The sequence below is a fragment of the Miniopterus natalensis genome, chromosome 3 (genome assembly GCF_054644295.1).
Source record: "Miniopterus natalensis isolate mMinNat1 chromosome 3, mMinNat1.hap1, whole genome shotgun sequence".
Classification (NCBI taxonomy): Eukaryota; Metazoa; Chordata; class Mammalia; order Chiroptera; family Miniopteridae; genus Miniopterus; species Miniopterus natalensis.
Genome location: NC_142083.1, coordinates 35,910,682 through 35,934,729, shown reverse-complemented (window position 1 = coordinate 35,934,729; position 24,048 = coordinate 35,910,682). Strand labels below are relative to the sequence as shown.

At 41.5% G+C, this 24,048-nt stretch overlaps 1 protein-coding gene across 1 annotated transcript; it reads right to left on the bottom strand.

The window, feature by feature from the left end:
* Nucleotides 1-1,820: 1,820 nt before the first annotated feature.
* PTCD2 (pentatricopeptide repeat domain 2) lies at nucleotides 1,821-23,179 on the bottom strand. The gene is made up of 8 exons (XM_016213915.2): nucleotides 23,098-23,179; nucleotides 18,796-18,913; nucleotides 15,955-16,033; nucleotides 15,449-15,540; nucleotides 13,538-13,651; nucleotides 12,073-12,147; nucleotides 6,353-6,466; nucleotides 1,821-2,943 (listed from the first exon to the last, which is right to left on the bottom strand). The coding sequence occupies exons 2-8, from the start codon at nucleotides 18,853-18,855 to the stop codon at nucleotides 2,722-2,724; spliced, it is 756 nt and encodes a 251-aa protein (XP_016069401.1). The 5' UTR covers nucleotides 18,856-18,913; nucleotides 23,098-23,179; the 3' UTR covers nucleotides 1,821-2,721.
* Nucleotides 23,180-24,048: the final 869 nt, after the last annotated feature.

Genomic DNA, 24,048 nt, shown 5'->3' with positions numbered 1-24,048 from the left:
TTTTTTAAAATGGATATTTAATGTACTAAGTTTAATTTTCCCAAATCTATAGATAGAAATGTTGTAAATTTGAATCTTGGATTATCTTTGTTGAGCCCTGTGCTATGTTGCCATATGTTGTCTTGGTTTACATGGATGTGTGTATGTATGTAGATGATGGGGCAGGCTGAGGTCCTACCATCAACTGCCAGAAATATTAAGTGAGAAAGCCTTTGAGGTGCCTCCAGTCCTGGCCATCACCTGACTGTAACTACACGAGGCCCTGAGTAAGGACTGCCTGGCTGAGCCCAGCCAATTCTAAGAAGAATGAGAAATAACAAAATGATTGGTGTTGCTTTAAGCCACTAACTTCTGGAGTGTTTTTGACACAGCAGCAGATAATCAAAGTACTGTCCTCATATCACCTAATTAAAGACATATTCTTTTGTCTCTCTCTTACTGTGCAGACTCACCAGGACGAGTTTTGGATTCTGGAGCTGTAGACATTTACAGTAAGTGAAAACAATCTCCAGAGGCGCAGACAGAGTTGGGGAATAAGAAGTCCCGTCCAAGGAAACATTCTCATTAACAGAGTAAGTACCTACTTCAGGCAAACTGCTGAACAGCAAGTAGATGCCTTAGGCATATCGAATGCAAAGAAACTCCAGTTTTCAAAGAAATGAAAGAATAAAATGCTCACTATATACTGAACATACTTTTTGACTTTTTTTTTAGCCTTCAGAGCCACCTATTATTTGGGGGTGAACATTCTGCACATTAGTTACCTCTGCACCAAGCTGCCCCTCAGTAGGGCTTCTGGCGACAGGTCAGACAGCCCAGCTCTTACAGCCAGCAGAGCAGCAGGGCTCAGGTAGGTGGCTGCTGCCATTCATCACTCATGAAATTCTCTTTTGTTGTTTTTGCTAATGAATGGTTGCTGGTTCTAACAACCAGGTCCACATCCACCCAGCGCATAACAGTCATCTGAACGCTCTTCACACATGCTGAAGATAAATGATAAGTTGGGGGACAGGAAGCATGCCCTGTTATTCCCTAAGACTTTGAAGACAGAGAAATCCAGATGGAGGGTTTTTTTGTTTTTTGTTGTTGTTTGTTTTTTACAAAACACAAGACACACAAGATGCAATTAAGAGTCTGTGAAGGCAGAGAATTTTCTTTAAAGAGGGCTACTAATGTTTCATGGAGCATAAGCAAAGAAATTATTTTGATATTTCTGAGCAGGAGGAAGAACTCATTTGTTTATATAATTCTTCAACTAGATGCAAACATTGCAAATGCTGCTGACAGTAACAGCAAGTTACCGTTCACAGAGCACTTACTTTGTACCAGGTGCTGTCCTGCTAGCTTTATGTATCTCATTCCACCCTCACACCAAGCCTGGGAGGCAGGCACTATTACCCCAGCATAACAAGTGAGGAAGCTGAGGTGAGCCCAGGCCACACAGTGAGCTGTGGGAGGCCTTAATATTCTGTCTCTGAAGAGATTCTCCCTTTTCTTCTCTGAAAGATATAATGTGGTGTCACAGGAAGGGTACAAGACTGTAATCTGGATTTGAATTTCAGCTCTACCTCAAACTAGCCATTCCAATTTGGACAAGTCATTTCCTCACCCTGAAAGATAAGGGAGTTAAATTAGGAGACTCGGAAGATCCCTCCTCCTCTACAATGTCTGACTCTGAACAATTCTTGCCTCAGAGTAACGAAGTTCAAGTTAGCACTGAAGGGTCTGCAGCACTCAAGGAAGGCGGCTGAGGCTCAAACATCAGCTGGGCCTTTGGAAACACAAGGCACAACCCGCCAGGGGCTGCGTCTCAGACCGTAAGTAACGCATCAGTATGAGGAAGCACCGACCTGCTGCCGTGACACATTTATTTTTACCAAAATATAAACCATCCAAAGAGAAAAACATTAACAAACAAGATGAACTATAGGAACAGATGTTTATGACGCACACTGAGGACTAAGCAATACAGAGACATTATGTGGTTTTCACTGGCACTTCTTTTGAAAAGCACATGGCTTGCCTATGACCAAAGCAGTAATCATTTGAACTTACTTACCACTTCTGAGAGCTAAATTCTGGTTTTGTTTGTGCTGCTGAGAAAAAACATAATCCCAAGAAATCTGGGAAACCTTTTTTATTTTTATTAATTTTTGAGGAAATCTGACCCTACTAAGACTTGCAGGAAAATTTCAGATCAATACGGGTTCATATGGGCACTATTATTTTACAGATGGAAACATGAAGGCTCAAGAACCTTGTCTGGGGTCACAGATAAACGATGACAGAAGCAGTGAGAGAATCCTGGGCTACTTCTCAGCATGGTGGTATAAGGATTCAGAACGTCTGAATCCAGCAAGCCACCATCCCCACTCAGTCGAGTTGACCACTTACGGTGCAATTCCTTCCACTATTGCTCTGGGTATCTGGTACCAGAAGCTGGACTGGAGACCATGACCACGTTCCTTCAAGGATCCTCAGCAGTTTGCCAGGGCAAGTCTCCTTCCTGAGGGAGCTGAGCTTTCTGCTCACTTGTATCTAGACCTTCAAAGTGGCACAATGTACTAACTTCTCAGGTCGGCACACCAGCACTCAATGAACACGGAAATTCAGGAGACCAAGTGCTAGTACAGAGTCCACTGGAGTCCAGTGCTGATTTCTTAGGACACCAATAACTCACTAGAAGCAGGCCCCCTCCAACTCGGGGGGTTGGACCTAGAGTTACTCAGCCAACAGGGACTGGCTGAGCGGCTGGAAGGTCCGACGGCTGACTGTCCTCTTGTTAATTGCCATGTGGGATTTCAGGTGTTTGGGGGTGTGGCAGAGCAGAGCATCCAGAGTGTGAGTGGTGACCTGGCCATTTATGTGCAGTTTCCCATAGAGCTCGTCATATGTGGCCAGAAGGGCAGGCACATCCTTCACTTTTTCCCTCACTTTAGCCAGCTGGAAAAATACCAAAAAAAAGCAAATCATTATATCTATGCATGACTTTTTTCTTTGTTCTTTCTATCCAAGAAGCAGGCATAAAGGTGTAGAAATATAAGTGTATAGTGGTAAAAACCAGGGTACTGGGGCACAGAGACATGACTAGCTATAGGGGATTCCACAAGCTACACACAAAATTCAGAATCTGTACTTGAAAACCATACCCAATATCTCATAAAAGGGGGATTTAAATGGCACATTCTATACAACACAACATACCAGGAAAAGGAGTTCTCACAAAATAATGGAATAAGTTTGTCCAATTTAATCACCACAGTAGGAGGCAGGGCCAAATTATGTAGGGCTTTATGGTGCATGGTAAGGTTATTTGTTTTTTCCCCCCCGAGATTGAAAATCTTTTTTTTTTTTTTTTTAATGTTTTGTGATAGCTTAGGAACACTTTCCATTCTGGAGCTTTTCAGAGTGTGTTTGAGGTGAGAATGAAGGCACCATCAGTCCTGAGAGACAGGACGAACGTGCAGATTCTCACAAGAACGGTGAGGCTATGCCCCGTCACTCCATGTCCTGTCGGCCAAGATTGCCTTGTGGTGATGGCAGAAAACAATACGAGGGCCTTCTAAGCCCCCGAGTATGCGCAGCTCTACGGCCACCTGCTTCTCCTTCGCTTCCTCTCCCCACTTCCTGCAACCATCGCCTGAATGTTGGCGTCGGTGTTACGCATGGTAAGTTTTTTGGAATTTATTCTAAAGCCATCAGAGAGTACAATGTGGGGCATGATCTGATTTCGGCTTATAAAGCTGTGTAGAGAATTGGGAGGTGCAAGAATGTGGAGACTGATCTGAGGCCCCACCACAGCCCAGATGAGAGGATGACAGTTACGACTGGGAACATATAGCAAAGACGCAGAAGTAGATGCACAGGACATATATTTTAGGGTTAAACTCTTAAGATTAATTGTTGAAGGGGTGAAGGAAAGGGAGGGCTCAAAGACACCTTTCCAACGTGGGCTTTATGACTTGGGGGTGGGTGACGTCATTCACTGAGATGGGGAAGGCAGAGGACCCACCTGCAGGGGGAAGCCAGGAGTCCTGCTTCGGATGTGACTGAGGTGCCTGTGAGATGTGTAAGGGGCAATGTCAAGAGGTGTTGGTGTGGAAGAGTGCAGCATGGAGAACAGCATGTGACTCAGAGTCACAAGTACATGGATGGTATTTAATTCTACAAAAATGGGTGAGCTCTAAATTAGAATGTGAAGCTACTTTCTGAACAAGATCAATGTTTTATGTAGTTTAATCCTTATTAACAATATAACCTAACAACATTTCTTGATGACGTTTCATTGTAACCAAGGTCCCTAACATATCCTTTGGTCATCTTCTAAATATATCATAATCCTATTTGTTACCTGCACACCTTCCTTTCAAATAAGGGCTCCCCACTGAACCATCAGATAAAAAGTTTAAGCCCTTCTTAATGTTCTTAACAGCAATAGCTTGTTCAGTCCTCATGTTCAAGGTAAAGTGACCTAATGTGCAGCATATGGCTTCCAAAAAAGCAAAGCAAATGTGCCGGGCTGGAGGCAACGTTGCTCTGATTGTATAAACAACATCAGTTCCCTCACATCCCTACAAAAATATTAAATGGTGTCATCAGGACCATTCTACAGTTTAAGTAGAAAAGAGATTATACTACATTGTTTGTTAATTTAGTTTTTAAAAAGAAATCAATGACTAAATAGCTTTTTGAGTGGTTTCAGTTCTAGCATTGCAGAAAATCAACAATTCTCTCAACATTCCTCTAGCAGCATAACCACCTTATCTCCACACGTAAGGCACTGTTAGTAACAGTTGGTACAAACACTAAATAGAGCATTTGTAAAATGCGGAGTTCTACCATAGGAGACTCCACACAATCTCACAAACATATTTAGAACTAGCTCAAAAGCTACCGGGGTTACAGGGGTCAGTTCATTTCACAACAAGCAGTTCCCCGAGTGCCTCACAGCAACCAAGGGATGCACTGAGCCACCGGGTGTGTTTCTAAGAAAATCTGTCTTACAGGCTTTCGGGGAAATTTTCAGATAAAAACAATCAGTATTTTTCAGTGCGGAGTTCCTTTGGATGCTTCAGTTGTAAAGTTGGACAGCATGTTGATGGACCAGACCTAAGGGATGACTGGTTGACGTGTGTCAGTGCTGCGTACCACGCACACAACTATGCACCTGACAACCAGTGCCCCTACTTTTCTAACATATTCCAAAAGGACTTGGGTGGGTAACAACCTACACAGAGCTAAGGCCTCAAACAGAAAGAAGCTTTAAACTCAATCATATCCCCTTAACAGCAGGAAGAAGCCTTTGGGTGGAAGTGAGGAACGGGGACAGGACTGAAAGGCAGCAGCGCAGCAGAGGGGAGGCAGCCACCTGCCACTATTGCCAGTCCCGCCACGTCGGACACCAGCCGGGACCGGTACTATAAAAGCGAGGGAAGGAGGGAGAAAAGCAGGGAGGGAGACCAACCCACAGGCCCCTTTGTTGTCAAAATGACAATACCAATGTCATCACTAACAATATGATCATTGACAATAATCTACACTTCCTTTGCAGTTCTTTTTTCCCCTTAGGCTCTATACTATGAACAATGTACAAACTGCTAAATTTCAAATGACCTGTAATTCCTCTGTGTGTGCTTAAGGGGTTCATCTGTTTCACTCTGCTTTCAACTTTTAGAAATTGCTTCTTTTTCCTCACTTTTATTTAATTGTGTTTTAGAATTGTGCAAAGCATTCGGTTCCATTCATTTATTTATTCAGCAGCTAAGACAACAATTCTAATGATAGAAGCTTTAACATGGTTTAACATCTGGAGGTAGAGCCTTCCTACCTAAACACATGGTATGTCTATTCCTTTGTTTAAATAAGGGAGATTTGTTTTTAAGGTGGGAGAGACTACAGCCTATTGTTGGCTGGAGTGGGTCAGAGGAGATGAGCTCTAGGACACAAGGTCAGGAGGGACGGCTGGGCAGACAGGGAGAGCACGGGAAGGCTGTCGATGGCAGCATTTCTCTTCTGATGGCTCCGCTTCCTCCACGAGACAGGAAGCAAGGCCATCAACGGAGAGTGAAGAGAGGGGAGAAGGTATCGGAGGCCTGAGGAGAAAGGCTAAAGAAAAAGGGGGCAGGGACCCACGGAAACAGTGTGGAGGAATAACTAATGTAAAGGGAAAAAGCTTTCCTAGCATTTTGGAGGATATATTCTGTTTGAAGGGAAAAAATCTTTGTGCCCACACAGAGGAATCTTACTATAGGAGCAAGGGAGAGGTTGCCCTCTCTACCAGCTCTCTGAGGAGCAGCCTTTTTAAAGAGTGCCCTTCAGCTTTAAATGATTTCTGCAGCAGCCACATACTCACCACTTCTTCTGAGAACTTAAGTTTCTTCACAAATCTTGATACATTTTCCTCTGTGGCATCCTTTAGTATCTCTATCAGGGGTTTCAACATATTTGACTGGATATGGATCATAAGCTGAGTAAGAAACATGCAAAACAAGACTGAGCCAATATTCCACACTGAGAAATGCACCGCTGCAGAAGCCTACGTTTACAGGCATCCACCCCGTTCTCATGCTATCTCCTAATTCATTTGCTTGCACAAGCTCAAAAGAATGCTTCAAATGCATGTCCGCCAGCCCAAACCTGTTTTCCAGTGGCAAATCAAAATACCACAACTGCGAGACTTGCCTAAGGACAGAAATGGAGAGAACGCGGATTAGGGGCTAAATTTCCAGCACCGGCAACTATTAGCTGTGTGACTCTGGCCGGTACTTAATCTCTCTTTCAATTTCTTTATTTGTAAATGAGGAAAAAAAACTTTACATCTCACATGTTGAGTTACTGTGAACACTAAATAAAATACTAGCACACAGAAGGTTACTCAATTAGCATTACTCTCAGTCTCTTCCTCCCTATTGCCTCTAGATTCAGAGGCTCTGAAATCAGACGATCTCTTAAGATTGGCGGGGGTTAGGGTAAATGATACCTTTACCTTTTTTACTTATAATTTTTTGGTTGAGAAATTCCAGGAGCACAGGTTGCTGCATGTAACAGTGGGAGCTAGCGAAGGTCCTAGTGAGGCACTTCGACATGGACTGCTGCTATGAAGGAACTGTCAAAACTGGGTACTGTACTTGGCTTTCAAAATGATGTTACTAACTACCTTCCACCAGAAAGAAACCACACAAGGAAAAAGGAACACATTGTCCTCACTCATCACCAATGTTCATTAGGACAATTGGAAAAATACAGAAAAGTTTAAATAAAATGAGAATAACTCAGAATTTACCAACCAATGTTAACCATTGTTTATAATTTCAAGTATTATCTTCCAAATATATTAATTTTCCCCAAAATCTGATTCTGCTTTTTATAAATTATTATACAAGGAACATTTTCTTATAGCATTAAAAAAAAGTTTTAGAAAAAAAGAAAATCTCTTTTATAATGAAGAATGTGCATGCATAGCAATCCATCATATAACTAAAATAATGTATCAAATAAATTAATATCATCCTTTATCATATTGATAAATGTGCATACATTTTTTAAAAAGGAACTTAATTTCTTAGTCTTAATTCCCAGAAGTGAAATTACAAAGTCAAAGGGTGTAAACATTTTTAAGGCTCTTGATCCTTAGGAAAGGTATTTTTTTTGGAAGAGATGTTCTTTTCTATACCAAACCAGTGAAGTTCTCTCGATAGTCCACCTCTAACATTTTATGTTTGTTGAGCAATTGATTAAGACAGAGTGCAATGGTCTCAAGTAGACTAAATCCCAAGGCCCCGATCTAAGTTCAGTGTTCTAAAGCACAGGCGAAATCATGAGCACACCCCTTGTTGAGAGACAATCCTCCATGGGTCTCACATTTGAGCAGAAACACTAACAGCCTTTATTCCAAACTATCTTCTCAAGGATGTCTGTATAACCAACAGTCTGGGAAGAGAGACACATATAGTGTGTCATCCAGAACAAAGAGCAGGGACAATTACTGCCCATTATAAGATATCTGGGCTCCCCAAATTCAGGGTTCCTCTCTTAAAATATAAGCCCCTGTGTAAGAGGCATATAGACCTCTTCACGTCATCCTATGGGAATCAAGGCTCAGGGAACTGATGTAAAATGCTAATAGTATGGCTACTGCTATTGCTGTGAGTCATAAACTGTCCTTCACTTCCTGATGTCTCATATACTTTACCAGGATCCACGAAACTGTAGCAGGCTATCTCGTAGTTTGGAAGGAGGGTAAAATATCCACTCTTGATAGTGGATAAAAAAACTGCATTTGGTTGGCAGTGGGCTGTCCTATTGACAAGTCTACTTTTGTTAAACGCAACATCGCCAGTGCCTGGCACCTAGTAGACCCTCAATAATAACAAATGAGAAGGGGAGCACAGCAATTTTCAAGGATAAACCTCCTGGGGCTCCATGATAGAAATGACTAATGATGTGTTCCTGGGAGATTTCAACTTTTCTTCATAAATTTTCCCAATTTCTCTCCTTGCCTCCAGCAACTATCTCTGATTCTGTAGGGATTTCAAGAATAAGGTTCAATACCTTATGAATATACTGATGAAGGGCAAAATAGATAAGGCAGTTACTGATGAAAGGCAAAGAGAAAACTTAAAGCTAGGAGCTTGTCTCAAACTGAAGTTTCAGGGTGCAATTAAGAAAAGCTAAATCAGGGAACAGCACATTGCTTTAATCTTACAGATGTCAAACAAAAGGCTAGGAAAATTGAATTAGCAAGGAGCAGGGGGAATTTTGGTACGAAAAACTAATAAAAGAACATATACTTCCTACCCTCTTATTTTGTGAGGCGTCAGGAAATGCTGACAAATCATTGGATACCTTTGACCAAAAAAGAAGCCCTAAGCATGCCAGAAATTTGCATTTCTTTTTTCTTTTATTTTCTTCTAAAGTTTGCTATACTTGAAATAGAATATCATACCGTGGTAGAGGCTGCTAGTTTTCTAAACAATATTCATTCGCTCTTCTTTTTTTGATAACAGAACTCCCTAATTTTAACTGATGCCATCATATATGGAACTCAAAGGCCCTATTTCTCAGGTTTTTTGCAGCTAGGTGAGGCCCTGGGATTAAGCCCTGGCCAACAACATGTAACCATCACCTGCTGGCTGACAACGGGGAAGCTTCCTTAAAAGGTGCTAGCGTCTTTGCCCTCCCCAGTCTTCCTTCTTGCTGGAACAGCGACGCAATGGCTGGGTGTCCCTGCTTAGGATGGTGCTGCGGAAATACAGAAAGAGGCTGCGTCCCTGAGGACATCACAGGAAGTCACACCAGCCCTAGATTGACCACCTCTGGTTTCCCGCATGAGAGAAAGAGAAAGCCTCTCATTTGTACAAACTCTTGTGATTCTGGAGTCTACACCGTTCCCGCCCAAAAGCAATTCTTAACTTATACATACAGGTGAGATGCTGCCACAAAGGGATTTATGAGAAATGAGTCATGTCTCATGTCCTACCTGTGCAGCCTAAGAGGCTTTAGTAAGTAGTAATAGAAAAGGGCATTAAAACATTCACCTGTGTCAATAAATAAATTTAAAAAGCAGCAAAACTAACTTGCAAGGTAATTACCTTGCAAAATTACTTGCAAGGTAATTCAATTCCAAAATGAGCCTCCATTTAGAGACTGCCAGATTTCTAGAGAAACGATTAGAAATAAAATAGAATCCATGGAAAGTTGACCTGTGCTGGTCTCTGATACTTTCAGACTTATTTGAAAGCAGAAATTAATCCTTTGATATTGAACAGCGTTGGTAAAGAGGGGCCATAGTTCTTTTGAGATGGATGGGTTTAAATTTAGACTAAAAGGACAGAGTCGACATGTATGTGCTTTGATGAGATCATCTGCTAAATTAGTGCCATATATAACACATATTAACTGGGAAAATGGGAAGCTGGACCCTCTAGGTCTTATTGGCAGCAGGAGCAATTTCAGTGAAAAGAAAATTGAGGGGGAATAACTGGGTAAATGCAAATTCAAATTGGCAGCAGAAAAAAAAATTTAGTATAAGGCATGAATTTTTAAAGTAGATCAGGAAAAAAACTTCATTTATTCCTGCTAATACTGACTGAAGAGACTCTCTACTCAGTTTACTTGTCAGGCTTCCATTTCTTAAAAACTAACAAGTTGCCCTTAAGGGTTCTAAGTGGATGACTCAACCTTGGAGAAGCTAGGGCCTATTAAATCATTTTTTAAAAAAACCTGTTCTAGTAACTGAGACCCAGAATCTGAAAGATTATGTTAAACCTGAGGATGGCAATTTTCTCTTTTTCATCATTCCTGAGGAAGATGAAACAGGCTTATATTGAAATACAAGAAATTTAGATTGGACATTTGGGAGAATTTCCCAAGTGAGAATTTTAAAACAATAAAACTATCTTTAAATTTCCTGACAACAGATAATTCTGTGACCCAATTCATGGAGGGGATGATTCATAGTCAAGATCAGCTCAAGGTCCCTCATCCAGTTCTTGCCTGAATGCTGCCAGTCCCACACATTTACCAGCTGCCTTCCTCCCAGCAATCAGAGAAAAGGAGCTGCTCCAGCTGCCTGGCTCGTGAGGGCACGTCCCACCATGCTCTGGATTTCTCCTCCTATGAGTGGACAGCTTCACTCTCAGCAGGCTCATGTTTTATTTCCACCAAAGTACTTTCTCATTTGGGGAAAAAAATCATTACTACATTCTCATGACAACTGTGAGAGATAGCCAAGGAATGAACTAGACGAGGAATCTAAATTCAAGGGCATGGAATATGTGCACTACAGCAGGTTCAATTTTGACATCCAGTCTTATGTTCATTACTCAGGAGGAGCAGCTAGTCCCAGTCCTGGAGAAGAGGCAGAACCTGTAGGTCTGGAGTGGTGGGGAAACCCTGGGCTTTGCAGTCAAACAGATTTGTTGGTGTTAAAACTCGACTCTGCTTTTTAATTAACTGTGAGAACTTGGGTGATTTACTTACCCCATGAAACTTTGTTTTCACATCTATAGTATGGAGACATTGTTCTGACAGTGTTGTATAAAGTGAACCAACAAACATGAAGTACCTAGCATGGTACCTTAGTTAAACTATATTAAAATGCTGCCAATCTCACTCCCTTCGATGTCTCACCACCAATCCTTATTAATCCCTACAACCTCACATCAACTCTAAATAGTCCACATAGAACTCCTCTCACCACACTACCCTGTTTCTTTCCTGTGATGCTATGAATCACCTGGAACCCTAGTAATTCTACTTCTGTCCAATCATGAAATGAGGGCATCTACAGGCCATTCTCTCTCTCAGCAGTTACATACTTGGGATCCCCAACGCTGTCCACATCCAGTAGGAAGCAGAGAAGATCAAGACATACGGCATCTGCTGGAGGACTGGGCCTCCTAGGCTGTTTGGCTTACCGGTATTGCTGGCTCAAATGACCTGAACCATGGACTCAGGACCTTTGCCACCTTGGCCTCCCAGCCCTGCTTGAGCCTATGAACTTTACAGGCTGACCCACCTACTCTGACCCGACATTTCTGCTGAGGCACCCAGCCCTGGGAGAGGAAAGGTAGGTGACTGCTGACTGCGGCAGATGGGCCATGGCAGGCTGGCAGTATAAGCATGAACATAGCTAACATGTACTGAGTGAACACTCGCCACGTCAGGCACCGTTTTATGCAGCGCAGATATACTGACTCCATGAGTTAGGTACAAGGACGGGATGCAATTAGCACACAGGTTTCTCTCAAGTCTTAGTAAAGAGACTGGAGGGTCTATCTCCCTTCTCTCTACATCTACCGCCTTTGGTAGTCACGTGTTATGCCTGCAGCATTTAGCCATGCCTTATATCTGAGCATATCTACATTTCCCACCTATCAACAAACTCCTGGAAGCACAGGCTGTGTTGACTCCTCTCACAGGGGCTACAATGTCACTTTCACACAGAGCTCAGCAAATGAATGAATTGAATGAAGCTCTTGAGAGATCAAAAGTCATTATACACAGACAAAAAACTCGACATCATTTTAGTACATTTCTAGCCTTTCTTTAAACCATAAAGAAGTCACTTACATTTAAATTAGTGCAGATTATGCTTTCTGGCTTCATGATTTGAGAAAAAATGGATGTAGCTTTTTCCACCTGGTTCTAGAAAGAAGAAAAACAAGTTATACCCTACGTCATATGAACATTACTCTGCTATCAGGAAGATCACTTAAAGATGTCAGGATATTCCTGTTCATGGTGCACCAGGGTTTTGAGGTCCACAAAGAAAAAAAGTTTTTTGGTAATCAAGAACGAACATTCTATAAAATGTGTCCTATAGTGTCACGTTACTAAATGTTTTAACACCCTGCCTGAGTTCCAGTTTTTAAGAGGGAAGCATGAAGTTTACATTTCCCCTTCTCCCACTGAAATGAGCTTGCAAAAACAAAAACAAAAACACACCTATCTCTGACAATCTTTGACATAATCAGAACATAGCAGAAACCTCACACCACAGAAGAGGTGGAAACCCTGGTGCTGGAGCACAGGCTAGTCTAGGGAAAGCCATGAGAGGAGACCGCCGCTGCCTGCCCCAGAAAGAGCCCGCAAGGCGGTTGTCACAGGTGGGGGGCACAACCTGAGTGCAAAGCCTAAATGCCTGTTTAATGATGGTAAGAGTTTCGGACTAGTAATGAGAAATTCTCTGGATCCTTTTGGTGGCAAAGGTGAAGCTAATCAAGGACTGACATAGACAAGCCAATGTGCAGGAAGCAGTATGTCACTGTGGCAGCAGCGAAGAGACTTCTTATTGAAAACCAATCCCAAACCTCCTCCCAATGGCCAGGGAGATTAAAGCCTGTGCGTATTTGTAAAGTAGTTCACATTTTCTTTGGCTTTGGAATAGGACATCTTGAGAGGGCGCTTCAAGAGAGGGGCTGTTCCGGGGTTCCAGCGGTAACTGTCCTTCACTGAGGTGGAGACAGAGAGGTCCTGTCTTCTCTCTGGGCCTCAGCTTCCATTAGTTCAGTGAGGGGGGAAGGCTAAACGATCATTGACGTCTCTTCCAAATAACAGCATCTGGGTCTAACTATGAACTGTATAAGGGACCCCAGTTCTACAGTGGGCTCATTGTGGGAGTCCTCAGTCATTTGAGGTGAATTCGGCTTTGGAGAGCATTAAATTAAATGCTTTAAATTAAATTAAAAAAAAACTTTCTCTGAGAATGTCACATAGTAAACAGATCACCTAAAATTTTCATTTTAATTACTTGAGAAATTTCTCTCAGAGGGTGGCTTCCCTCACTGATTCTCCACAAGATCTCGGCCAGCCCCTTCCGAACAGCAATTCATGTCATGTCCTTAACTGTATACAGGAACATTCTTTGGATGCATAGGTATAGATGCAGGTTGCCATGGCACCAAAGGCATTGGTCTCTTTATAGGGACATTTTCTTTATGATACAGTCCGAAGGGGAAAATAAATAAATAAAAGAAACGAAAGTGGTAACGTCCTGCCCATTCCCAATTCACCTATGTGCACCCCAAAGCCTTACCTGATTCAGAGCCAGCGCCACAGCAAAACAAGACGCCCTCCTGGGGAGGACATCTCCTTTGATTAGGGCTTCTTCCCTTAACGTAGCACAGACGTTAAAAGACACAGGGCTATTCTAGAAGGAGATGGGATTGCTCAATCAACAAATGCCATGAAGCTTTAAGTTGAATAAAATGATCACTAGTGCTCAGTATTTTAGATTTCCTTTTGCAAGAATTTCCCAGACCCTATCTTAAGCCCATTAAATGATTAAGAACCATATAGAGACGATTTACAAATAGACCAGGTTATCAATATATTAGCGGCTCAAATCTAAACAAACTTTATTTTTAAAGCTCTTTGTCAATTTTCTGACTTGGTGGAGTTTCGCCAGCAAACATACAGGTCTTATTGTATCTGAGTGGATGGGTTTCTAGACATGAGGCCCATAACATAAAAGTATAGAGATTTAGCCTGCTACTGTTTTCCATAATAGAGTATTATAGCTCGGCAGCACAGGGAAACTTCTCCTGAGGGGCCTTCCAATCTGAAAATATCCACAGTCAAATATCTGAAAATATAAACACTAATTGGAACATTAATCATGAAAGAATCCCAGAAAATAGAAAACTTTAAAAAGAAACACACACAAAAAAAACACCCTCCAAGAATGTGAGTGATGCACAAACCAGCAGGCAGCAATGGCAAAGCCGAATCCTCTTCTTGGTTCGTGCTGTCGGTAGGTTAGGTTATGAGAGCAGCATCAGCTCTGCATCTATGTAATCTGTCATGACACAACTCACAACTCAAATCCTAAAGTAAAACCTGAACTTGACGAGAGAGGACAGTCCCCAGAACTGGCTTGGCACTTGGAATGGCTGCCCCATTCGATTTTTCACCTCCAGATTCTAGAGTGAAGCAAGTTATTCCTGGACACAGCACAGGGGAGAAAAGTCCTCTGGCCCTCTGGCAGTGGCAGAATTAAATTCTCTCCACTTCAATATACACTCAGGGAGGCCTCTCTAAGTAGGTCAGAAAACTGGGTATCACAGTGCTGAATAGCTGATGCTGAAGTGTTGTGAGTTTTACTGGCCTTCTGTTTCACAGAATCACAGAACGGTGTGATTGGAAAGGAGCATCTAATAACCCAGGGGTCAGCAAACTATGACACTCAGGCCAAATCCAGCTTATGGCTAATGTGGTTTTTACCCTTTTAAATGTTTGTAAGAACACAAAGAATATGTGACAGAGACCACATGTGGCCTAAAATACTTATTATCTGGCGTTTTACAAAGTAAGTTTGTTGACCCCTGAATCCAAGCCCCTCATTTTACAAATAAGGAAAGTGACCAGTTTAAAGCCAGTTAATGCGAAAGTAGAGACCAGACTCCAAGTTTCACCGTTTCCACGTTAGTTCTTTCTGCACTATAACCCAACTATCCCTCTTTTTTGGAAAATTGGTACTGCTACATTTTTCAGGGAAGTTTTTCAATGGCCCATGTTCTTCTGCCTTGCTTGGTGTTCCTTTGTTTTTAGCAGAAAAAGGTTTCATTAAGCTTCCAGAGTTTAAATGGCATGTTCTCCCCAAAAAGTTCATTTTAATGTCACATATGTTTATTAAAGACCAGTAGAGTCCAGCATGAGCCTAGACCATTCGAAAGCAGAGCTTAAACCCAGCATACTGTTTCCTGTTCTCACTCTCTGTGCAATTGCCAGGGAAGGGCGAGAGATGACAAAATTGCTTTCCCCATAATAAAACTGTCTGACGTGGCTAACTCAAGGTTTCTAAAAACAAACACATTTAAAATGGAAATATCCACACCAGATGGAAAACAGACTTCTGAGAAGCTAAATTTTATTGTAGAGAAAAAAAACAAATCCTCTTTTAAACACTATCCACAGTGCTCTAAAGGTTAACAGGAGAGAGTCTTACCAGTTTGTAGCAAATGGCAAAAGCAAGAACATAGGTATCTTTGCTGAACTTCACATCTTGGTTTTTCATCTCGATCAATACTTCCAAAGCACCTGCCAAAAGCCAGGAGTGGGCTGGCACTGTTAGATGCAGTCTAGTGAATTCAGTCCTCTACTGCTGATCCCCAGAGGTCTAATCAGCACCACCCACTAAAAAATGTATTTAGCACAATAAAAGTTATTTGTCAAAGTCATTTAGCAATTAACTAAATTTCAAAATTCACAATCAGGTCATACAGGAAGGTATTTAAAACCTGTTATCATGTCAGCGTAAGTAAAATCTGGGGTGTTTCATTTAAAGCATGACATACGATGCAATAATGCTTCACACGTAAAGGATGAGGTCTCCCTAGTTCAGGCACTGAGGAGGAATGTAAAGGTCATTTGTGCACGGTCCATTGCTTTTCCTAAGTGCTGTACCAGCAAAGAGAGCAGAATTTTTCAGCAAACATAAATTGTAATACTTACTTTTATATTTGCCTTTCATAAATAACATGTCCATCAGAATATTGAATGATGTAGAGTCTAAGAAGAAACCTTGTAACTGCTAACGAAGAAAAACAATACAGTTTGGTTAAAAGTTAGAACTATTAGGGATTATTTTCCTTACAGTGCATCTTATCTGTCCAGGACTTATTTTTGTCCACTTTACTCATGGGGCTCCTGAATTCTCTAGTAAGTTTCTGATATACCAAGGATTTCTTTTTCAAAAAAATTAAAACACTACCCGCTCTCCTGGGTGTATACCTTTGGCAATGGGCACACTAAACAAGAGACAAGAGGTCCAGTAAGAGGTCTCTGGGTTTCAGGAATGAGGTGAACAACATTTTCATGAAAGGTGCTTCTGCCACACTTAGGAGAAAGAAACAAGCCAATTAACCCTGGCGGGCGGTCCTGGGACCTGGGTGGCAGCGTATTGACATGAAATGGCAGCTAGAAGCGTAATTGAGGACTAAGGCAGAAAAGTCTAAAGTAGCTAAGATCTTCTCCTGGCAAACGAACAATACAGTTGATTGCTGACTTTGAAATAATTCACTTTAATAATCACAATTATTAAATAAATAATAATTCACTAAAACATTTTTAAAACGTTCTCTGCGTTTTGAATGGCATGCTGTTGAAATATGCTGTGAGTGCCTCGCTCGTTTGTCCTTTCTGGCGCCCACCACGCAGGCCCTGTTCCAGGTGCTGAGTGTGGAGAGGTGAGGAATGAGGCATGGGCCCCGACGGCGAGCGGGACTCATCTCCTCGGGAGCTCAGACTCCGGCAGGGAAGACCAGGAGCAACTGAGTAAAGCAAGCGAGATCACAGAAATGCAACTCCACGCATCAGTGGGAGCCATGTGGACACTGGAACAGGACCCAGGGCTAGGGAAGGCGGTGCGAGGCGGGCGGGGAGGCTCTCCGAGAGGAGACCTGGGTGCAGGAAAGGAGAAGGGCTCCCCGAGGCGGGCAGAGGGCTCCAGCCTCGGGCCGCAGGCTTGGCGTGTCTGAGAGAGGAGGCCCGGCTGCAGTGAGCAAGGTGCAGTGGCAGGCATGAGGGACCACAAGGGCCTCTAGGTAACGTGGAGGGGTCTCAGCTGACTCTAAGTGTGATGGGAAGCCTCGGAACAGCCCTGTCCATGGAAAACTACTGCACGCCACAAGTGCAAGCCGTGTATGTGAGTCTAAATTTTTGAGTAGCCTCATTTAAAAAAGTAAAAAATACATAAAGTCCGTTTTGATAATGTTACTTAACTCACTAAGTCCAAAATATAATTTCAACATCGAATGTAATCAATATTTAAAAAATCACTAAAAAGGACTATACACTCTCCTTCTCGTAGCAAGTATTTGAAATATATCATGCACAGGGCAGGCAAACGTAGGTTTACAGTTGTGAGTATGCAAAACACAGAGTTTATTCTTGTATTATTTATTCATTATTGTGTTATTTTCCATACTAACAACTATAAACCTACTTTTGCCCCACCCTGTGTTTCACACGTATAGCCACAGGCCAAGGGCTCCAGAGATACACGTGATTAGTGGCTACCATACTGGCCACACCCCAGGGTTCTCGAAAAAGGACTAGGTTTTACATCACTTGACTTGAACTCAGTGTATTTCACAAGGCCAGGAAACTCACACATACATGAACGTTTCACACACAGGTAACTCAAAACAAAAACAAAAGCTTTACATTCATTTTTTATGTTTTTATCACTATACTCCTAGATTTATTATAGTAAAACTTTCATTTTCTTTTAATTACAACATTAACACATGCTTATTGTAAAAACAGTCAGACAATACAAACTTGTATAAAGTAAAAAGTGAGAATTTCCTACAATTTTATCCCCAGACAAGCAGTAGTTAAGTGTCTATCCTTCCAGATTTTTAATATATATACTGAAATGTAAATATGTATGTGTATTTCTTCTTTTAGAAAAAGTAGGCTTAGCTAATCCACACTGTTCTGAAACCACCTTTTCTCTGCTTACTAATATAGTATGCTTATCTTTCTAATGCATGAGTGTCCTTAGAAGAGGGGCAAGCCGAGAGTTAGCAGCTCCACCATGGACAGAACCCTATACATGAAAAACAGTAAGAGGCAGAAAGACAACTTAGTTATGGCAGTCCCTAAAAACACTAAAATGTCCCAGGTGGCCAGACCTAGCCCCAAAATTTAACCAGTGTTTCTGACCATAGATAAATTTATAATGTCTCAGAGTCCCAGTTTCCTCATTTGTAAAATGGAAATAATAATTGCATCTTGCTCACCAGGGCTATTGTGGGAAGCAAATGAAATATATAAAGTGCTTAAGCTGAGGACATAGTAAATATTCAATAAATAATTTTAAAATAATTATTGCTCTCATTGTTTTAGGAAAAGAAAATTGGAATACATGACAGCATTTTGAAAATGGAAAAGCACTTTACAACATGGTCTTCAACCAGAAAATACAAAAAGGACAGGTGAAGGACAGGAAAGGCCGTCTTAAAATGGTAGCCTGTCTTAAACTGTCCCCCAGGAAAAGCTCCTCAAAAGCAGGATGCCAGTCCCAGGTGGACACACATCCAAGGTACGCAGATACCTTCTAGTCTGTACCCACACCTCCTCCACACTTGTTCTATACCTCTGTATAAAGAGACCTACCCCTCTTCATAGGATTTGAACTGACTCCAAAGGAACCTTAAAATGTGGGGAAGAGCCTTTCTCTAATAAAAATGCATATATGGGAGATGCCTTTGCTGACATCATTAAAAACACCTCATCCTCAGCACCAGGAAATCACACTGGCAGGGAAGGCAATCAGGAGACAATAACCTGGTCTTTGATGAGCTCCAATGCAGACTCCTCGAGATCCAACTCGTAGCACAACCTCATGAACAGTGGTCCGAACTTATATTCCCCCAAAGTGACATTTCTGTTCTCTGCATGGTACCTGGTAATCAAAATGATTCAATGAGCCAAATGGTGTGATGCAGGATAGAGGACAGACAGACCTTGGCATGCACTCTGCTAGGTGTTGGGGACACAAAGAATGAGTACTCTCACAGTCTGGAGGGAAGCTTGTAGAACTGAAGATAATCAGAGGGATCCTGGGGTGCAGAAATACCTCAGGTGTCTAAATAAGTAAGTAAGCAAGCAAGGTTTGTTGGAGGCCCATGCACCCTGTGAAATAACAGAGAAGAAAATGTGCATTGTAATCATCTTCTCCATTTATCAACAACCCATCGGGATTGACTGAGTGTGAGCGTATGTCAGGGAACAGCAGGGGTCTTGCATCTGTAGTCCATCAGAATGCACTGTCTCTGTACAGGCCCCACCTACAGAGGGGCAAAGGACAGGGGTGGGGTGATGTCTATCGCCATCAAGACTGGCTTCATCTGCATCTAGGATGGCAGATAACCAACAGATGCATTTTACAATTTATATCAATCTGTTTCCCTAAGCTTGGGAAAGGCATATGTGAGCTATAATCACCCAGCTAAACAAGCTAAATGCTGGTTTGAGATTTAGTTTTAGGAAAAGGCAAATTTCAAAGGCAGTGGTGTCTTATCTGTGGCTTGAGATTTCTTCCAGAGGCCAGCCTGCCATTTAGAACTACAGGAATGCAAATGGCTAGCACCACTTCACTTTCAATAACCAACTCTTCGTGCTCTAGACACTACGAAGACAATGTGGTAACAAAACAAGCACGTCATGATTACTGTAAATCAGATTTTAGAAAAATTCATTCATTTTGTGAATAAATCCCAAATACCACAGGGACAGCTCTGACTTTAAAAAACAGAATAATTTTTAACCTTCTGCTGAAATCACTGAGGAAAGTCACAGTAGCATTATGAATAGTCCACCCTAAACATATACAGGATGTCCCAAAAAAATGTATATAGACACTTTGGATAATTATAAAGGCAGTGTTTATTAAAATACATTTTATTTTCAAAATTGAGCTATCAGCTATTAAAACATGTATACATTTTTGGGGACTCCTCTAAACTACCAAATAGAATGGTAATGTGTACTTTTAAAGACACGTTTCAAATTCCAATTTTAGAAGCTATGAAAAATATTCATTGCTTCATTACAACAGTTATAAATTAAGTTATATCATAACATCAAGTTGTTACATCTTAAATATATAATTTTTGTCAATTACACTTCAATAAAGCAGGAAAAAAAGAAGTTATTAAAAGGCAACACAGTGTAGTAAATAAGGATTTTTAGACTCTCATTCCAAACTGACAATTCAAATCCCAGCTCTCCTACTTATTCACTGTGTAACCATGAGCAAATTAACCACTGTGTGCTTCAGTTTCCTTATCTGTAAAATGGAAATAAGAAAAGAATTCAGTGTTTTTGTGAGGATTAAATGAGGTGATATGCCTGGAACACAGCTAGTCTTCCATATATGTTAGTGCTTATAAAATGTAAGATATGCTGAGGAAAACATCTTTAAAAGTCAATATATTTCAGTAAATAGTCTCATGAGAAACTTATGCCAGATGAAAAACAAAACAAAGCCTAAAGAAAAGTTTTCTTAATTTACATGAAATTCACACTAATTATAATTCCTAGATAGTCACAGAGATAATGTATCACCTTTTTCCAGTCAGCGGATCTAAAATCCCTCAGTAAACCAACGCGATCAAGATTAGGATGGGATTAAGTTGCTCCTCATTTTCGGCTCAATGAAGACCTTATATTTCGGCCCCCTACTCTTCCGCAGCAGTGGGCCGCCCGTCTCAGGAGAGGCAGCAGGCTGGTTAGGCCCTGGCCCAGCCACCTCCCCACGGGCCCAGCTGTCCACAAGTAGAGAGAAGGGCAGCAACTGGGTGGAGAGGTACTAGCATCAATAAAGGAACCATGAGTCATACTTTGACTGTCCATGAGAAAAACAGAGTGGAAAGAGTGTTCAAAATGTCATCCTGTTTTACTGCTCTTTTCAACATCTGAAGCTTTGGGCAGTAAAGCAGGCAGAGGGTCTTAAATGATTCAACTTCATAAAACTGAAGTAACAGAATTAGGTTTGCTGATACAGTGTGACTATAAATCAGTATAGCTTCTGGAAGATAACCTAGCAGTTTAGAGTGATGAGCTTTACAAGGTTCATACCCTCTGAACCCAAAAAGGAAATAAAGAATAAGTTTTATGCACAGAGTTGCTCATCACGGCATAATTTATACTGGTGAAAAGTAAGAATCATTTAGACATTCAACAACAGGGGCACAGATAATTAAAACACTTAACTACAATGGAATATGGTATAATCCATTAAAATATGATTCCTAAGCATATGATTCACAAGCAAAAACATTTATGCTATAATATGAATTAGAAAACAATATCATTACATACACAGTAATAATTATAACTATGTAAAATAAACCCTACCAAAATCATAAAATCTTTACATGAAAATAATTGGTAAGGATGTATTTTCAACCTATAGTTGGGAATCTGCTACGCTAATTTATAATCCACAATGTTAATTTATAACTTACTATATGTGAATTTCCGGCAGTCCTCACCCCCACGTTGTTCAAGGGTGAACAGTATACCAAAATATTAACAGTGCTTTCATACAAGTGGTGGACAGGCCCAAAGACGGCCACCATTAATTCCTCCCTTCCCTGTTATGTTCACACTGCTCCATCCATCCAGAGGTGGAGTCCTTTCCCCTCCTGTGAATCTGGGCTGGCAGGGTCCTTGCCTTGACCAAGAGAATTTACCAGAAGTGAAGCTGTGCCAATTCTGGGCACCTCAAGGCCTGCAGCTTCCACGTGTGCTGTGGGCTAGTGCAGCTTAAGCTAGACTTGTGAATGGTGAGACACTATAAGGACAGTGAGGGTCTCGTAGAGGAACACTGAGGCATCAGAAATGCAGGTGAAGCCTTCTTGGACCTTCCAGCTCAGCCCAGTGGCCTGTAGATGAGCAAGTGACTTTAGTCAACACCAACAAAGAACCGCCCAGCTGAGACAGGCCTCAATTCCTGACCTGCAGACTTGTTAGAAATAATAGATAATGGCTGTTTAAGCCACTGCGTTCTGATGTGGTTTGTTATGCAGCAAGAGACATGTGAAGCAGCAGAATCTGCGACACGTTTGTTCTTTCTACTTTTTGGGTGTTTTCCTGTAATTGTTTTTTATTTTCCTTTTTAAAAATAACATTATTTTTTTTTCACATTACAAAATTGCTAATGTCCACTATAGACAAGTTGGAGAAATCAGAAAGGTACACATTTAGACAAAAAATATAGAATGTGTGATTCCGAGAGAACCACAGTTAACTTTTGGTATATATTCTTCCAATATTCTATATATGAATACCTTGTATTTCTCTCTGTAAACGTACAATATAAATGTAGGTCCATGTATAGAAATATATCTTTAAAGAATGGTGAAAAGAAGCAATGAACTTAATTTCTAAAATGAAAGCTGTTGATTTTCTCCCAAGGAGTGAAGCCTTTGCTGGGTTTCCTAACAGCAGACTAAGATTTCATGAGAGTTCCTTTGGATATGCTAAAGTCTAACAATGGATCAGACACAACAGAACATAACAGGCATAAGCCTGGAGGAGTGAGACTAGTTAGGCATCCACTGAAGTGATTCAAGTGAGAGACGCTGCGCCTGAACTAAGGCACTGGAAACAGGGACACAGAGAGGAAGGCTAGAGATGAGAGAGATCAAGAACATGGAAGCTGTTGGATTTCTTATCCTGTCAGGCAGGGGAGCAAATGAGATTAGAGGAAAGAGGCTCCTAGATATCTGCCCTGTGTGGCTGGTCAGTTAGAAAACACAGCAAAAGAAAGAAATGTGTATAGATGAATGCGAAGACCTAAGGGACGTGTAAGTAGAGTTAGTGAATTGGCTGGTGATTTCTTGGGACATGGATTATCTGTCTTTCTATCCCCATCATCTGGCATGCAGTAGGAACCCAATAAATGTTTGCTAAAAGGATGAATATAAATATTTGGAGCTTAGGTCAGGCATTTGGATAAGAGACTTAGCAGTCATCAGTGCATAGGTGATGCCTAAACCTTGGAAGCAGATGAGATTGTTCAGGAAATGGAACAGAGTAAGAACAGACAAAGGCTGGCAAAATTCTAAGGAAATGCCTCACCTGTAAATGACATTTTTAGCCAGTTCCACATCATCCCGGGACTCACACAAATGAAGTAAGGTTCTCAACTCCTCCTTCAAGATGAGCTTGTTCTGGGTTAATTTCTCTTCTAAGTCTCTCAAATAGGTTTCTAGAAGAAAGCACAGTGGGGTGGCCATTACTAAGGCTGAACTCAGGGAGAAGGGGAAGCCAAAACCTGGCTTGCACTGCAAAGGGGCACTGAGAAGGGCTCATGGCCTTGCAGCTCCCATCACGGGCTGGCCTGCTGAAGTGCACTGTCAGAGGTGTGACACAAAGCATCTGTGTCACAGGAGCAAAGCCCAGGCCCCACTCAAGACTTTTTAACACAGAATCTCTGGGAACAGGAGCACAAGAGTATATATTTTTAACTACCTGGGTAATCCTTATGCATACTACTTTGAGAATATCCCAGAGGTTTAGCCCAAAGAACTGTACCTATAGGTGATTCACCAGAGAGGAGAAAAAAAAAGGAAATGTAACCAAGATATCCAAACCATCAAATGGCAGAGCACCTAGCAAGAAAACTGAAAGGAAAATGTGAACTGAAGATGGGTTCACCCACAGTACTTGACTCACATGATTCAGAAATAGTTTGTGTCTCTTTCATTTGGCCCAGCTTTAACTCTTTCATTCCTCTTGGTCTCTCTCTATTCAAGTGTTAGAAAGCATGCCGTGGGACTATATAATGCACGGGGGTAAATAAAATAAAATAAAACTATATAACGCATAGGGATTATAGTAAGATCACCTTTGCAAGGTGCTCATACCCTGTCTCTGTCCCTTGTCTTGTGTCTGATCAACTGTGGGGACCATTAAACACCAAAAGGAAATATAGCTTCTTGGCATTAGGAAGGGTCTGTATTCTCGCCAGAATGTGGAGTGAGATGCAAGGCAGGCACCAGAAGGCAGGGCTGTTCTTAGTAACAGAAA